The sequence below is a fragment of the Ailuropoda melanoleuca genome, chromosome 8, assembly GCF_002007445.2.
Source record: "Ailuropoda melanoleuca isolate Jingjing chromosome 8, ASM200744v2, whole genome shotgun sequence".
Classification (NCBI taxonomy): Eukaryota; Metazoa; Chordata; class Mammalia; order Carnivora; family Ursidae; genus Ailuropoda; species Ailuropoda melanoleuca.
The window spans coordinates 629,018-646,245 of NC_048225.1; the positions used below are offsets into that span (position 1 = coordinate 629,018).

General features: G+C 50.2%; 1 protein-coding gene across 2 annotated transcripts in view; it reads left to right on the forward strand.

The window, feature by feature from the left end:
- The first annotated feature begins 997 nt into the window (after positions 1 to 997).
- LOC100477152 (baculoviral IAP repeat-containing protein 3) overlaps positions 998 to 17,228 on the forward strand; it is an 18,925-nt gene continuing 2,694 nt past the window's right edge. The window contains exons 1-6 of one of the 2 annotated variants that reach the window (XM_034665642.1): positions 998 to 1,414; positions 4,679 to 7,689; positions 7,796 to 7,895; positions 9,975 to 10,053; positions 12,960 to 13,008; positions 14,500 to 14,742. In XM_034665642.1, the coding sequence (XP_034521533.1) occupies positions 6,840 to 7,689; positions 7,796 to 7,895; positions 9,975 to 10,053; positions 12,960 to 13,008; positions 14,500 to 14,742 (1,321 nt within the window). In that variant the 5' untranslated portion in view covers positions 998 to 1,414; positions 4,679 to 6,839. The remainder of the gene's footprint in view (positions 1,415 to 4,678; positions 7,690 to 7,795; positions 7,896 to 9,974; positions 10,054 to 12,959; positions 13,009 to 14,499; positions 14,743 to 17,228) is intronic. The other variant, XM_034665641.1, reaches the window with a different exon arrangement.

Consider the following 17,228-nt stretch of genomic DNA (forward strand, 5'->3'; position numbering starts at 1 on the left):
TATCTCTGTCAAATAAATAAATAAAATCTTAAAAAAAAAAAAAAGAAATAGGGGTAAACATATATTAAAATTCTGTGGGGGGACCTGACGCTAATGTAATGCTGTTAACTATATTGGAATGAAAATGAAAATGAAATAAATAAAATTCTGTGGGGGAAGTAGAATGTTCAAGGACAAAAGGCAAGGATAGAATATTTGCAGTTATTAAAGATGAGCAGAGGTGTTGATGGTGATGGGGGGTCAGCACGTGGCTGTGTTTGCGTTCCAGTGAATTCCTTGAGAAGCATGCCGCATCAGTTTCATTATGAAATACCCAGTTTGCATTTTGCAGTTGCTTTGCAAATGTGAAGTTAAAAATGTGCAGGGGAACAGTTTTTCAAAATCCTTTTGGTGGGTACATGATCAGAAGTCCCTAAGGACCACAGAAAGGTTTTCAAAAAATGTCTAATAAAGTTCTGAACTAAGCAGGCCCAGGAATGGACTGAAATTCCCTCATGACATAAACTTAATCATCTTGGTACAGTTCCAGCTGGAACCCCAAGTCCTCGGGGCAGCCAAATCCACGTCATCCTGACGGTGCCCCCCTCCTGCTGACTGTGAGGAATGGAATGGACGTCCGCTTTGTTTCCACAGGATGAGAATTCCTGACGAATATTACGGGTGTTCTCTTTGATTTCCTGGAAGATAGGACAAACAGGTGAGCTGGCCCGATCCGTCCGTTCCCCTGGCAGGTGGACCTCAGAGCCGGGGGCTTCCAGGGACAGCGGGACAGGGAGTCCTGCGGGCAGCTGGCAGGTGCATAGACGGCAGCTTCCCACGGGAGGACCCCCGTCACTTAGGCATCTCCCATGTGGGACAAAAGGCGCAAAGGAGGAACTTACTCCGGTAGCCGAGTCCACCCTAGTTATAAAAACAATCAACCAAGCAAAAAAAAAAAAAAAAAGTTTCAATACCGGAAACGCATAAGGTCATCTCTGTTTCCAGCAGTAAAAATACCCGCGAGGGAGAACCTGCGTTTCCACCCGTGCCTTCGCTGGGCACGCGCGTCGGCGCTGTCGGGAAGCCTGCCAGGCTTCCGGGGCGTCCGGACCGGGCGCGGAGACCCGTGGCTGCAGCAGCGCCCTCGGAAAGGCCGTGGCCGGCACAGCGGCGCCCCCGGGGTCGCGGAAATCCCCCGGGGAGCTTGCCAGGCCGCGGGTTAGGGGAAGTGCCTGTGGTTACTGCCGCGGAGTTCCCCCACGTCCTGCGAGGAAAGCACCGGCCGCCACAGCGGGCCGCACGGATGGGGGCGGGCCGGCAGGCGGAGACGCTAAAAGCCACGTCGGCCTCCCGCCCGCACCGGAGAGCCGGGCGACCACCGCCACCGAGGACACGGCCGGCTCCAGTCGCTGGCGCGCGGGGCCTCGGGCAGCGGGTGCGTAACGGGGCAGCCGGGTGCGCGTGCGCGGACCTCCCCTCTCGTGGGCACGGGGCCTCGGGGCGGGGGGCAGGTGGATAACGGGGCACCCGGGTGCGCGTGCGCGGTGCGGAGTGAGGGTCGGCGGGGAGGCCCGGGGGCCAGAGGGTGCTTCGGGGACCCCCCGTCCGTCCGTGTACATCCCCGCGCCAGTTGGCGGCGAGCCCGTGGGGCGGGTGGCCCTCGTGGTGGGGGTGACCCCCAGGGCCCGGAGGTGGTCCTGTGCCGTGGAGGGTGCCCGGTGAGCTTGGGGACAGTCTGCCCCAGAACTTCGTAGGAACAACCCAATCACACGGTTCATGAGCCCGCGGAGGAGCGGATGTTGGCGCGGAGAGTGGATTGCTGGTCGCTGTCCTGCTGGGCCGCACGGGAGGCCCGCAGTGCGGTTCAGCTAGTTAGCCGGGTGTTGGGGGCACCGGGCCCCGTGAGCTAGCAACGGCATTAACGGGGGGCTAGCGGCCATTACTGGCGCCAGCTGTTGCTAATACGGCTGCGCGCAGGGGCGCGCTCCAAACATGGCAGGTCGTGTCTCAGGTCCGGTCTCAGGGTCTCAAGAAACGGTGACCGTGATCATGTCCGTGGATAACGAGCTTGCTTGGGCTCAGGGAGCTTTTCTGGCCCAAGGTCGCGCTCTCCGGTAGGGGAGCCTGAATGGTAGCCGAAAAACCCAGGGCGTGTGACTTCAAACCCCGATATAAAGCCATCGGGGAGTAGACTCATTGTAGTCATTAACGTAAAATTAATGAGGGTGTTGTGGTCACGGGGTGCTCGGTCAAGTTTGCTGACCTTCCCTTGTTCAGCTTAGTGTCTCCATTTGGTGAGGACCAGGGGGATGTTGGCCGTGGGAGGGCTGGTCCAGAGCTGAAAGTTGGTTCCGCTCTGAAGGAGCTCAGCGCCTGGGGGTGGCGGGAGGGGAAGGCACACTCACGCTCCGGCATCAGAGCTGTGGATCTGCCAGGCGCCCAAGACCGTGGAGGCACCCACCAGCCCTGGGATCAAGCAGGTTGCCCACCAGGACTGCTAAGAGAAGAGGCTGAGAGCCTTGAGCTGTTCTGAGAGGGAACCACTAGAAACGAGAGAGGAATCCCAGAGTGGTATCAAGAAGCCAAGAGAGGAGAATATTTTTTTTCTTTTCCAAGATGTTATTGATTTGTGAGAGAGAGCGAGCGAGCCAGGGGTGGGGAGAGGGGCAGAGGGAGAAGCAGGCTGCCCGCTGAGTAGGGAGCCTGATATGGGACTCGATCCCAGGACCCTGGGATCATGACCTGAGCTGAAGGCAGACACTTAACTGACAGCAACCCAGGCGCCCCTGGGGTGGGTTGTTTCTAGGAGAAAGTGGGCCCCAGGATCAGATGCAGACATTTCTGTAGGTTTTGGGAAAGAAGGCTTTGGTGTTATTCACATTGCCAGTGGTTTTAAGTGATGTTGGCCAAATCCAGTTGTATTGGAGGCCTGAACTGTAGACGCTGTTGAGTTCGCTTGGCTGTGAAGAGAAAGCGAGATACAGCACAACTGACCCTTGAACAGCAGGGTCTGAACCACCCGCGTCCACTTCCACGTGTATGGTTTTGATAAGTACGGGACGGTGTTGTAAGTGCGTTTTCCTTTGATTTTCTTAACGTTTTCTGTTGCTGACTTCATTGTAAAAATACAGTACATAATAATACGTATAACATTCAGAACACGCGTTCATTGACTGTTACCAGTAAGGCTTTCGGTCAACTGTAGCTTATTGTGAAGTTTTGGGAGTCACAGTTGTAGTCAGATTTTCAACCTGAGGAGAGAGGGCGTGGGCGCCCCTTGACCCCTGCATTGTTGGTGAGTCAACCGTCCTTGCTAGAATGGAACGTGGGGCTGAAAGAGGATTTTTGTCGCTGTCTCATTCTGAAACGGAGACAGACTTAAGCATGCCTGTTATCTTGAAGGACGAATCCGGAGAGAGGAGGAGGAGGACGGGAGACTCTGGGGTTGGTAGCAGGTGGGTTGTAAGGGAGAAGGGCTTGGATTTGGGGGTGTGGTAGGATTACTGCTCCGTGCGGTCTCTTAGGGACGCAGAAGACAAAGCAGTCTCCCAAGGGGAGCAGGGAGGACTTTGGGGAGGATCCTGAAGGCTTCAGAGTTGCAGAGGCAGTGGGGGAGGGAGGCTGTGACGGGGTGGCCGGGACTGAGCTCGTGGCGGCCCCAGCCTGTGACGGTGTGGGTGTCCCCCAGCAGCGTTTGGAGGTCTAGGTTGGAAGTGGGGAACGAGAGATTGAATGGATACGGAAGGGGCACCTTGGGGTATCTTCCTACTTTTACCATAAACTGTTGCCTGCGCTTCCCCAGGCGTGTGAGTGCTGTGAGGCCCGTGTGGGGGGCGTACGGCCTCAAATGTGACATAAATACATACTTTATGTGCAGGAATATTCTCTTTTCCCACAAAGAAATATGGTACCTTCACTTTTTCCAGACTTGTCTCTCTCTGTCTACCTTGCATTTTTGTTGCTTTCGACAGACACAGGTGTTAGAACAATTTCACTTTCTTCATTATTGTCCAGTTGGAAGAACCGTGGTGCCCGTTCAGTGACAAATGGCAACGGACAGTGTGGGTGTCGGCATCGGTGTGTGGGAGAGCTCGCTCACCGTCACCGTGCAGGACCCGCACTGTTGCCCGTCTGGTGTTTCAGAAGGAGCTTGGGGTCTAGCATGTCATGGGAAATCTCTTACTTTAAAAAAATGATGGTAATTCATTAGAACATTAAAAAAAAACTACTGTAATCCAAGAGAAAACGTACTTGGAAAAGGCGAGGTTGGAGCAGGGCCCGCTCCGAGGATCGACAGCCCTGCGTCCATGTCCGTGCCCTGGCATCTACGACTGTGCTCGGGTCTGTACGGCTCCGCGAGGGGTAGCTTGGGGAAGCCCAGCGCAGTGTGTGGGAGTTCTGCCGTTCCTGGAACTCTTCTCTGTGTAAATTAATTTCAAAATAAAAAGTTACAGAAATGAGTCAAGCACGGAGGTCCCATTCAGTGCGGGCTGGACGTCCCCGTGCCCCTGCCGGCACCAGTCTGAGCCCGCGGGTCCCTCCACCTAGTGTGTCCTCATGTGTCCTGTAGGACCTCGTGTGCTCGGTGGACAGTCCAGAGCCCCCGGGGCTCTGTGCTTGAGAAGGTTTGAGAAGAGAGCATTGTGTTACAGCTACGAATTACCTGACTTTTAAAACTGTTCTTCTCTTTTTAAAACAGGTTTTACAAAAGAGGCGAACTATTCGACTTCTAGATTTTTTCCAGTTTTTTCTATAAACCACAACATCTCAAAATGGAGGCCTAAAACCCTTAAGAGGGACTTAGTCTAATCTCCGGGAGGTAGTTTTGTGCATGAATAAACAAATTCAGTAGTGAACTGGAATTTCTGGTATCCAAAGAATGTTAATTTAATGAACAGAGGTCGTGTGACCAAATCTAGCCATAGGAGCTGTAACTGTAAAGTGACAATAACCCTGAATTTGAATTTGACCGAGGGACATGAAGGGGAAGTGATTCTCGCTGGAACGTACTGTTGAGCCGCCGTCTGCAGTGCAGGATACGGAAGAGGAACTCATGATTGGGAAGGATGTAAAGATGAGTGCAGTTCTCTAGAACAAAGAGTGACTATTCTCCCCCTGCTGAATTAGAGAAATATGCAGGAGAGACCGCTCACGGGTTGGAGTCAAGAACAGGGCGTCACGATACCACACGTCGGGGGCGAGAATGACACGTGAGCGTGCTCGATGGGTAAAGAAACGATCCCGCCCTTAGATGACCGTTGACATGTCAGGAGTCCAGACTTTAGTGTGTTCAGCTGTACTGTTCTCTCTGAGAAGGGTGACGGTGGAGATGACAGCTGGGTGGTGACATTTTGGGAAATGAACAGAGAAGAGGTATACAGAGACCGGGGTTAGCACCAGGAAGGTTTTACAGCAATGTGGAACATTTTTATCCAATGAAAAGCAAACCAAAGTGAGACACAGTGACTTAGCTTTGAGGGAACTCATCACTGGTGTGGAGATAACATTTCTCATGCCATTCGGACATAAAGCCTTGCCGTCTGCGGTGGGAGCCCCGGCGTCGGTGGGCCCCACGCGGCTTGTTAGCTGGTCCTGGGTGCAGACCCTACACGCACTGATAGTCACCGCTGAGACTCTGAATTTTAGGGAGATCTCTGCTGGTCGAAAGGAGTAGACTGTAACAAAGTAAGTTTATTATTTTTTGTTTCGATAAATTCTGGTTCAAGGAATTCTGTTGGTAAAATTATTTCTGACCAAAGCCAAATTCGTGAGATTTGATTATCCATCTTAGCCTACAAATTCAGCACTCCTTGATTCTTTTAAAAAATAAATCCGTTATCAGAATAGAAGATTTGGTATTGTCTCTCAGCAGCATGAAGCTGAGCCCAAAAAGACCACCTGAGCAAATACAGTCATCTCTGAGAATTTATTTGAAATAGAATAGTTCTAGTGGAATCACTACGACTCAGCAAGCAAGCTCCTAACTATGGGAAGTAATTACTATTTAATAAATTTTGAAACAGGCCTTAAGGTGCACCTGCCAGTTCTGTTCCTACTTAAGCTCATCATTCATAGGAAAATTCTAGATCTTGTTCTCCCTATTAAAATTGTTATAGGAAGGAAAATTACTTAATCTGAGCAAGATTTGGGATATGCTGTATTTCACTGCATCCAAGACGTCATTGATTGTAAGACACACCGTCACTTTAAATGCTTTTCGGAAATAACAATGCTGCTGATTAGAATATGACATGTTACTAGTTGGGGGAAACCTGATAGCAGAGATACTTAAAAGATGCAGCCTAGCATCAGTGAAATGGGGTCGTGCATTCTTGTTTTGAGGTAGGTCTTAGGCTGTTTCTCTTTTTCTGGCTTCCAAATTTCACAATTAAAAAAAAGCCAAACAAACCTAGTTAGAGTTTAGTTTCGGTGGAGCGCGTCCAGAGCCACTTTCCACCGTGTGGACAGGCTCGCTGCGTACGCCCCACGTCCCACCTGCAGGCCGCCGAGTGCCGCTGCCCCGGGGCCTGCGGGGCCCGGATGCAGGGTGGCCTCTGATGACCCAGAGTGCTCCACGCTCTCACCAAGGGTTTTGGTCTCGTTACGAGGTGCAGTGTTCCCTCCTGCTTACAACGTACGTGTAGGGATTCGGCAAAGGGTCTGTACGGCCTTGTCCCTTACGACGTGTCCGTGCGGAACTCAGCCCGTCCGCCTGCCGACGCCGAAACCCAGGGCGGGAAGGGCTGGAGATGTCCGGTGTGGACGCCCCACCTAGTATTAAAGCTAACCAGTCAGGAGCCGTGCACAAAACTACCTCCCCAGAGACAGGCTAGTCCCTTTTCCTCCCCGTCCCCCTCACCATGAACGTAGCACAGAGGAGCCAGCTCTCGTCCAGCCTGCCGAGCAGCACCCCCGCGTCTGAGCTGAGGTACGACCTTTCGTGCGAGCTGTACCGCATGGCCACGTTCTCGGCGCTCCCCGCCGGCGTTCCCGTCTCCGAGAGGAGTCTGGCGCGCGCGGGCTTTTACTACACGGGGGTGAAGGACAAGGTCAGGTGCTTCTGCTGCGGCCTGATGCTGGACAACTGGAAACCCGGAGACCGCCCGGCGGACAAGCACAGAACGCTGTACCCCAGCTGCGCTTTCGTTCGGAATCTCAGCTCGGCCTGCGTTTCGGGAGCCAGCTCGCCGCCGCCGCCCCCCTCAGGAGCAAATTGCACACACCCCCTGCCTCCCAGCTTGCAAAACACGGGCTACTTCCGTGGGTCCTACTGCAGCTTCCCGTCGAGCCCTGTGAACTGCAGAGCCAATCAGGAGTGTGCTCCCTGGAGGCCCAGCGCCTGCGCGGGCGCCGTGAGAACCGTGGCAGACCGGTTACTCACCTTCCAGGCGTGGCCCCTGACCTCCCCGCGGGCTCCGCAGCTGGCAAGAGCCGGCTTCTACTACGTGGGACCCGGGGACAGAGTGGCCTGCTTCGCCTGCGGCGGGCAGTTGAGCAACTGGGAGCCCAACGACAATGCTCTGTCCGAGCACCTGCGACACTTCCCCGACTGCCCCTTCGTGGAGAGTCAGCTCCAGGACGCCCTGAGGCGCACCGCGTGCAACCTGAGCATGCAGACCCACGCGGCGCGCCTGAAAACCTTCTGCAGCTGGCCCGCCCGCGTCCCGGTCCACCCCGAGCAGCTCGCCAGCGCCGGCTTCTACTATGCGGGTAAGACGCCTCCGCTCCGCGCCCGAAGCGGGCCCAGCCTCAGCCGACACGGCGGGAATGGGCGCGTTGTAAGAGTTCCTAAGTTCTGGTCCAACATTAATTTCAGGTCACAGTGACGATGTCAAATGCTTTTGCTGTGACGGTGGACTGCGGTGTTGGGAGTCTGGAGACGACCCGTGGGTGGAGCACGCCAAGTGGTTTCCAAGGTAACTGTTTTGAAACTCTCCGTGCAAATGTTTGTGGTTGTTAGGGGATGGGTTATACGTGTTCACCTTAGAAGCAGCCCCTGCTTTACTCTTTGTTTGAAAAACGCACTTGTGAATAAACTTAGGATGGATTACCTGGAAAAATAACTACTGTTTTGGTGGAAGGTTACATGCTTAGGGTTTTTTGTGTATAATGAAAAAATATATATCTGTTTTAAAATAATATATGTTTATTATAAAACCAAATCACACATTGTAGAAAAGTACAGAGAAAAACATGTAAGTGGACAGAAATCTCACTAAAGAGGATAAACAGGGTGTGGTTCTATACTCAATGGAATATTACTCAGCAAGAAAAAACGAAATCTTACCATTTGCTATGATGTGGACGGAACTAGAGGGCATTAGGCTGAGCAAAATCAATCAGAGAAAGACAGTTATCATGTGATCTCACTCATGTGGGATTTAAGTAACAATACAGAGGATCACAGGGGAAGCGAGGGGAAAATAATAAAACAAGACAAAATCAGAGGGAGACAAACCATGAGAGACTCTTAATCATAGGAAACAGACTGCGGGCTGCTGGAGGGGAGGGAGGTGGGGGGATGGGGTAACTGGGGGATGGGCACTAAGGAGGGCACGTGATGTAATGAGCACTGGGTGTTATTACAACTAATGAATCACTGAGCTCTACCTCTGAAACTAATAATACGTTCTCTGTTAATTAACTGAATTTAAATTTTAAAAAATGAAGTTATTTTAACATTTGAAAAAAATAAAGAGGACCAATTACCATTTTAGTGAATATCCCTGCAGACATCTTTTCATGCATATGTACATATACAGATGAATGTATATAATATTACATGAATTAGATATTATATATACTGTGTTGAGACTTTGTTTAGTCTTATTTCTTGGCCATGTTTCCATTCATTCAACATTTAATATTAATTGTCTGTTGCCAGGCACTGTTCCCGTGGTTAAAACACTCAGTTGAACAAAAGCAGGATCCTTGGTCTCATACGTTAACTTAATAGCAAGAGAGGCAGTCAATTAATAAAAACTTAATAAGTGAGTTACGTCGCATGTCGGAAGGTAGTAGGCACTATGGATAGAGAGAAAAAATGGAGCTGGGTCAGATGAATCAGAGGCACCACGCAAGTCGCGGTGTTAAATAGGGTGGTTACGGTAAATAGAGGCCCGGCTCATCGGTTCCCATCGCGACAGAACGTTTCGTTGTCAATCCTTACACTTTTGATTATTCCATACTTACTTACACTCTCCTTTTTGTATTGAAATCAGGTGGCTTATGATTATACTTTCCATGGTCAAAACTTTTAGTGTTTTTAATGTTGCTTACTAAATTCGGTATCCTGACTTATGCTCCTTACGTAAGTTTTTAGTATAATACTCTGTTGATAGCACTTTTACACGCCCCACATATTTAGATTTCAAGTTACGGAGGTTATGAAGAGAACCTTAGCCAGATGTTTGTGAACAGTGCTGGTAGCCTTCCACGGCAGCAGTTTTGTGGCTCTATAGAAGGGAGGGTGAGTTTGCTTTGGTGGTGTGTGGGGTTCCTTTGTGCTTGAGTTCGACCGGGACATGCATAGTTATCTCGGAATTGCCAAACTCGTGAGGATCTGACTTAATTAGAAAACGTGTTCACCTTCCTCGTTATTTCTCACGTCCCTCTTTGTTGAGTGTCAACTTTTAAACCTACAAACCTTAGGTATGAACAGTGTCGTTTATAAGAGAGCTTTCTACCCGTCTCCTTGGCTCTGTTCTCAATGTTCAGAGTCTGCCGCGATCTTTGAACTTCTGAGCTAGCAGCCGGGAGCTCTGAGCTGAGCCAGCCTTCCTCGCGCCCCAGAGACTGGGAGCCTCGTGACCCTTGTAGCTCCCGCTGGGGAGAGCGCCACGTGCCCTCTGTCTCGCGGCATCTTGCCTGTACTGCAGGATGCGAAATGAGTGCCAAGGGTTATATATATGCTCATGTTCACTCGCAATAGTTAACAGGCTACAAACGGTGGGATTAAAATAACCCCTCAAACTTGATTTTGTCTACATTTTAAGGTGTGAGTACTTGATACGCATCAAAGGACAAGAGTTCATCAGTCAGATTCAAGCCAGTTACCCTCATCTACTTGAACAGGTAGGGATGGTGTTTTTATTTTTATTTTTTAATTTTTTTAAAGATTTTTTAAAATTTATTTGACAGAGATAGAGACAGCCAGTGAGAGAGGGAACACAAGCAGGGGGAGTGGGAGAGGAAGAAGCAGGCTCACAGCGGAGGAGCCTGATGTGGCTCGATCCCATGACGCCGGGATCACGCCCTGAGCCGAAGGCAGATGCTTAACCGCTGTGCCACCCAGGCGCCCCAGGGATGGTGTTTTTAGATCATCGGTTAATAACAGATCAATTATTTTCTGATAATTACAGAGAGTAGTACTTTAGTAAAAAAAGAGTTGCTTTAGAAATACATTTCGTTTTTAAAAATCCCCAACATGATCTTAGAACTATTCTTTGGATAAAAACAGATTCAGAATTAGAGACCTCCTGAAAAATGATATTCAAGGTATGGCTGTATGTATTTCTGTAATAAGGTTGCAATAAATTAAATTATTTGGGGAAAAATTGGCAGGGATGGTAGCATTTAAAATACAAATTTTTGTTTGAAGAACTTGAGAAAGAGAATTTTATTGCTCCTGCGAATCTTCCTGGACGGAGATTGCTGGGAAGATGGTGGCGTAGGAGGACCCTAAGCTCATTTTGTCTGTCCCATGGCTACAACTAGATAACACCCACATCAGTGTAAATAACCCAGAGAACGACTTGGAGGCTGGCAGACTCCACAACTAAATACAGAGAAGAGGCCACATCAAAGAGGGCAGGAGGGTGGAGAGTCTTTGGGCAGCTAAGCAGACCATGGGCCATCTGTGAGGGGGAGGGAGCCACGGGCTCAGAGGGGGAGAGAAACACAGCCTCTCACCAGGGGCCCACACGGGCAAGACGAATCCCCAGAACATTTGGCTTTGAAGACCAGAGGGCCCGAATTCTGTGAGTTCTCACAACCAGCAGGACTGAAGACTGCAGTTTTAAAGATCAGCAGGCTCGGCTCTGGGACAGCCGGTGGGTGAGAGGAAAGTGAGTCCCTGCTGCGGAAACGCTGTGTAAGAAAGAGCAGGTTGAAAAGCACCTGGGGCAATGGGAGGCAGAGTTAGTCACTAATCTGAGTTCACAGAGGGACTCTCCAGGAGCAGAGTAGCTGGCAGGCTCTGATTCCTGCCTCTGCCCCTCAGCATGGACACACAGCCACCTGTGGGAACCAGGGTGGTGCCGACCCTCTCTACCTTGCTTGCTTAGCTTCTGCCGGGCCTGCTGCAGTCCTGGTGCCGGGGTCCCCTCCAGCCGGAAGGTGGGCACAAACCTTGCCAACATCGCGTCTTGTGCTTTGAGGATCCACTCCATCCGACGCAGTCTTGGCCGGAGCTGCTCCAAACCAGAGCTGCAAGCCTGGCCGTGCGCAGCACCGGTCCCACCGCACCCCTAGCAGTGGGCTGAGAGCAGACAGCTGGTCGGCCTGCAGCTCCGCCCACCAGTGAAAGCTTCTCAGGAGCAACACAGAGAAAGTGCCCTGTGGTTCAGGGCTACTGTTTCTGTGGTGAATGCCTGGTCTGACTCAACTCAAGCCCAAGGTGGCCCCAGACTGGCCCGCAAACAACACAGGGGCGAAACCCTGCCCACAACAGGCAAAGACAGCCTCTGCAGATGGCTGGAATGAAGGCACATTGGCTCAGCCACGGCAGCAGGGCACGCACAGCACACATGGGAGACGGCCCTGAAGTGCCAGGTTCTGGGACATGGGGGATGCTGCACCGTGGGGCATTCCAGGACCTCTTCTTCGTAAGGACACCACTTTCAAGAGCAGAAGACACAGCTGACTTCCTAACACAGAGAAACAGACACAGAGTTAGACACAATGAGGAGACAGAGGAATACGTCCCAAGTGAAAGAACAGGACAAAACCAGAGCCAGAGACCCAAGTGAATCAGAGATAAGTGACATGCCTGATGGAGGATTCGAAGCAGTTTTTGTAAGGATACTCACTGGACTTGAGAAAGACATGAGTGAGCCCTGTAACGCAGACATAAATGGGAAACACTGTTGAGGAAATGAGCAGCAGGCTGGGAGAAGCAGAGAAGCGAATCAGTGAGCCAGAAGACAGTGGTGGGAAGTTACCAAGCTGAGCAGGAGAGAGGGAAAAATTATGCAAAGTGAGAATGGACGTAGGGAAGTCAGCGACTGCATCAAGCATCACAATATTCACATTATATGGATCCCAGAAGAAGAAAAGATAGAAAAGGGGGCAGAACATTTATTTGAAGAATTAATAGCTGAAAACTTCCTGAATCTGGGGAAGGAAACAGACATCCAGATCCAGGAGGCAGAGAGAGCCCCCAACAAAACCAACCCAAGGAGGCCCACACCAAGATACACAGTAATTAAAATGGCAAAAGTAGTGCCAAAGAGAGAATCTTAAAAACGAGGAGAAAAAAGACGGTTACATCAAAGGGAAACCCCATCCGTCTGGCAAAGGTTTTTTTAGTAGACACTTGGCAGGCCAGAAGGGAGTGGCAGGAGATAGTCACAGCGCTGACTGGGAAATAATCTTCCTGGAAAGGCAGATAAGAACATATATAATAGTTTGAGGGTCAAACACTTTTTAGCCACAGTCAGTAGAACTGATATAGGGTCCCACCTATCCCAAAGGAGGACCCAGGAATTTTAAGATGTTGGGGATGAAATGCAAACAATGATTGTCTCATAGATCACTGAGAAGGTGTAGCCCTTTCTTGCCTTCATGAATATAGACTCTGAAGAATAGGTCATGGTGTAGAGAATAACTTAGGTAAATGAAATGTTGCCTTCAAGATAAAAAAATCATTTTGCCTGTAAGCAAGTCAGTTTGCAATAAATTGAATAGATCTCTTGACTCATTTATATTGTAATGGACAGGCTAAGACTTATATTTTAATTTATAAACTTTTTTTCCTGCAGCTGTTATCTACTTCAGACAACACAGAAGATGAAAATTCTGAATCACCAAGTACGTATAATGACAATAATTACTGCATCTAAATGGAACCGTTGGTCACGTGGAGATTGAAAGCTGATGTGTTCTCAGATGCATCAAGCTGGCATTTCTCAAACTTCAGTGTGCATCGTAATTGCCTAAGGAACCAGATTTCTGGTCTCTACCTTAAGCCTGCTTTACTGAGCCGTGGCAGCTAAGGACGGGACCTGAGTATCTGTAGTTTTAATAGCCGGTGTGCATGCAGCCCCACCCTTGTTCTCAGACCTGCGGGAACACGGGCACTGTGACATCACATCACTCACATAGTCTTCTATAAAACGAAGAGGGTAGAAACTATTCGCATTCCTCATCAGGGACCCTGAGGCTCAGAGAGGTTCAGTGATCTGTCTTGAGGCTCACCCTAACAGGTGATGGAGCCAGGATTTGAACAAGCTGTTCTACTCTGTTAACTAGTGTTTCCATAAATATTTATCGTGTGTCTGCTGTTCGGAGGAAAGAATACAGAACTCCTGCTCTCGTGAGCGAACAGTCCAGGGGATACAGGCAGGTGTGTGGGTAGGAGGAAGGAATATGGTCAGAAGAGTAAAGGGTGCTGTGCTGTGGGAGCGCATGAGGGGCCGTGCGCCCCGACTTTGGAAGAAGAGAAGGGCGTTTCAGAGGAAGTATTCGCCTCAGCACAGAATCGAGGAGGAGGGTGGGAGTTAACCAGATGACAAAGGGGGAGAAAGAATATCGTAGGCAGAAAGAGCAGTCCGTGGAAGTCTTCAGGGACAAAAAAGAACAGGCCCATTTGCAGAACTGAACAAAATTGTGTATGGCCAGAGTGGGATTTGCGAACGGGCAAACGGAGGAGGCAGGCCGCTGTCAGAGCGATGGGCACTGCAGGCAGAGTTTGACCCGAGAGCCGTCAGTTTGTGACTTCCCGGCTCGAACGTCGTGTGTGAACGAGAAAGGGGCAGAAGAGGAGACTGAAGGGACGGGCGGAGCCCAGACTTGGTGCCGCCTTGGGAGCCACAGGCGAGCGTTTGTGAGAACCGTGGAGCTGTTGCTGGGATTTCAGAAGGAGGGTGACACAGTCGGGGTTGCGATTCTGAGGAGCTCCTCTGGTGGCAATGCCGAGAAGGAATAGACAGGAGAGGTGCCGTGGGCGGCCCTGCAGGGACGGGGTGAGTGAGGACAGTGGCCTCTTTGAAAAATACATGACATGTACTCGATAGAAAGCTCATTTGTTCTGGGGGGAAAAGAATGCTCGGGGACCGCCAACATTCTGTTCCTTCCTCCACTTGCGGTTGTGCCCGATAATGCGTATTTTGTATCGCAATGCAATAGTCCGTTCTTATTTCAGCGACTGAACCTGTGTGTCGTGATTTTAAATTCAACAAAGTTAGTACAAAACAATCCTGATACGTTTTCTGGGCTTTACGTGTTCGAAACTGTAATACCTTTCAATTCCAAAGATACACAGAATCTCCCAACATGTGTTAATTTCTTTATTTCGTGTAGTTGTCCATTTTGGACCTGGAGAAAGTTCTTCAGAAGACGCCGTCATGATGAACACCCCCGTGGTGACAGCCGCCTTGGAGATGGGCTTCAGCAGAAGCCTGGTGAGGCAGACGGTGCAGAGTAAGATCCTGACCACCGGGGAGAACTACAGAACCGTCAGCGATATCGTGTCTGATTTGCTTCATGCGGAAGACGAAATAAGGGAAGAGGAGAAAGAAAGAGCAGCTGAGAACAGAGAATTAGGTACGTACCTGTACTGACCGGTGTCTGTCTCTGTGTGGCTGTGATGTCACCATGCAGGTGTGATGTCACCATGAGGATGTGATGTCACCATGCGAATGTGATGTCACTATGCGGGTGTGATGTCACCATGCGAATGTGATTCACCATGCAGGTGTGACGTCACCATGCATCAGTCACAGAAAACCTGCTTGTCAGGACAATCAGGTGTTATGTTCGGTGTTCTCAATTTGGATTCTGGAAATTTTTTACATTATAATGTATTTGAATTGCTATTTAGTTGATTGAAAATGTGTGTGTTGAGTGAAAGCATGTGCTTAATTTGTACCTTTCCTCTGGGTGGTTGGCTGGGTACATAATCATTCATGGCTTGTGATCCCACGCTCACTCCCCTTCGCTGTAAATCGGGGTGGGACCAGGGACAGTTATTTTAATACTAGCGTCACAGAGAGTCTCAGCCCAGTGACATGATTGTAGCATTAATGACACGTCATAATGTACGGATTATGGTTAAGTTTCCTGCCTGACACACAGGAACTGAGCTCCCCCTTCAGGGTGCCCTTCTGTTTTTGAGGGGAAGGTGAGGACACTGTTGCACGTTCTCTCAAGACAAGGTAGCCACGTCCCTCCACGCCTTGTCTGCCACTGTGTGGCCTCTGCTCTGTGGCCCTTCACAGAGACTGTCTCCTCTGAGCACGTCCATTCCCATCTGGTCACTCTGAATGCTGTCCCCACTCTGACCTAGACAGACAGAAATGTTCAGCCCTGTGCTGCTGCTCTTTGCCAAGCGTGGACCAGACCTGTAAGTCTTTCCAACGGTGAGGGTAGACGGCAGCTCTTCACAAGCTCTTACTGGAGACTTAGGGATAATGGAAGAGGTTGCATCACGGCTGGCAGTTGGCAGCTCTAGCCGTTTGGGCCTCTCTTGGTCCCCCTACACCTGTCCTCATGAATCTGTCTGCCTGGTTCTGTTCGGTTTCTTCTCTGTGTAGCTCCGGCCATTTTACATAAATGACTAGGATGGTCCCAAGCATGTCGTCCCGTATGAGAGCTCACGCCCCGACACCCCAAAGCCCATAAAGGGAAAAGAGTCTGCCCCATATCTTTGTTTCTGCCCAGGATGATGGGCAGATTGTCCACTCCAGGCTTGAAGAAGCCTGCCCCTGAGTGGGTTTGTCTTCTGGCCAACCTGGGCAAGCACGTCTGATCCCGTCTTCACCAGAGTGTGAATTACTCAGTTCTGCAGACCAGCAGCACGGCAGCGACGGAGCCCAGGCTCGTCTTGCCATCCTTGCAGTGGTCTTCCCCATCTCAGCTGTCGGTCATCATCTTTCAAAGGAGAGAAGACCCACAGTTGTTCGCAGACCCCAGCTATGAAACGTTTGTATTTCTTTCAAAGAAAATCAACAGTCTGCAGAGATGGCTCAGTCGGTGGTGTACAGTAATTGGCCTCGTCACAAAGACCTTGCAGCATCCCTGCTCCCCGTCATGTCTGCGGGTACTCTGTGCTCAAGAAATATCGTTTGATGAGTGAATGAAAATATTTCCATTTAGGTTACTGATGACTTTACAGTTTCCCAAGAACAGCTGGTAAGTAATTTCTTGATAGGCGTGTAAATAAAGAGACAATTTAGGGTATTATTTCCAGGGCACAAGAAAAATATGCCTCCAAGGTAAATTCAAGCCTTCGCCTCGTACAGGCCAGAATACCGTCCGTCACTTGGACATCATCTTTTTTCCTCAACCACTAGCAGTACAATTTTAGAAATCTTGGGGTGCCTGGAGGGCTCCGTCGGTGAAGGGTCTGCCTTCGGCTCAGGTCATGATCCCAGGGTCTTGGGACTGAGTCCTGCATCTGGCTCCCTGCTCAGTGGGGAGCCTGCTTCTCCTTCTCCCTCTGCCTGCTCCCCCTGCTCGTGCTCTCTCTCTCTTTCTCTGACAAATACATAAAATCTTTAAAAAAAAAAAAAGAAATCTTAAGAATTTGAGAGAACTTATTACTTTAGGCTAAGTTAAATGTAATTAGAAGAATAGGGGGCACCTGGGTGGCTCAGTCGTTAGGTGTCTGCCTTCGGCTCAGGGCGTGATCCCGGCGTTCCGGGATCGAGACCCACATCGGGCTCCTCCACTGGGAGCCTGCTTCTTCCTCTCCCACTCCCCCTGCTTGTGTTCCCTCTCTCGCTTGGCTCTCTCTCTGTCAAATGAATAAATAAATAAATCTAAAAAAAAAAAAAGAAGAAGAAATCTTAGGGGCATGTGGGCACCTCAGTGGGTTGAGCATCTGACTATTGATTGTGGCTCAGCTCATGAACGCAGGGTTGTGAGATCCAGCCCCGCGTCGGGCTCCGCGCTCAGCAGGGAGTCTGCTTGTCCCTCTGCCCCTGCCCCCCCACTGTCTCTCTCTAATAAATAAATACATCTTTAAAAAACGAAAAAGATGGCACAGCAGTTAAGCGTCTGCCTTCGGCTCAGGGCGTGATCCCGGCGTT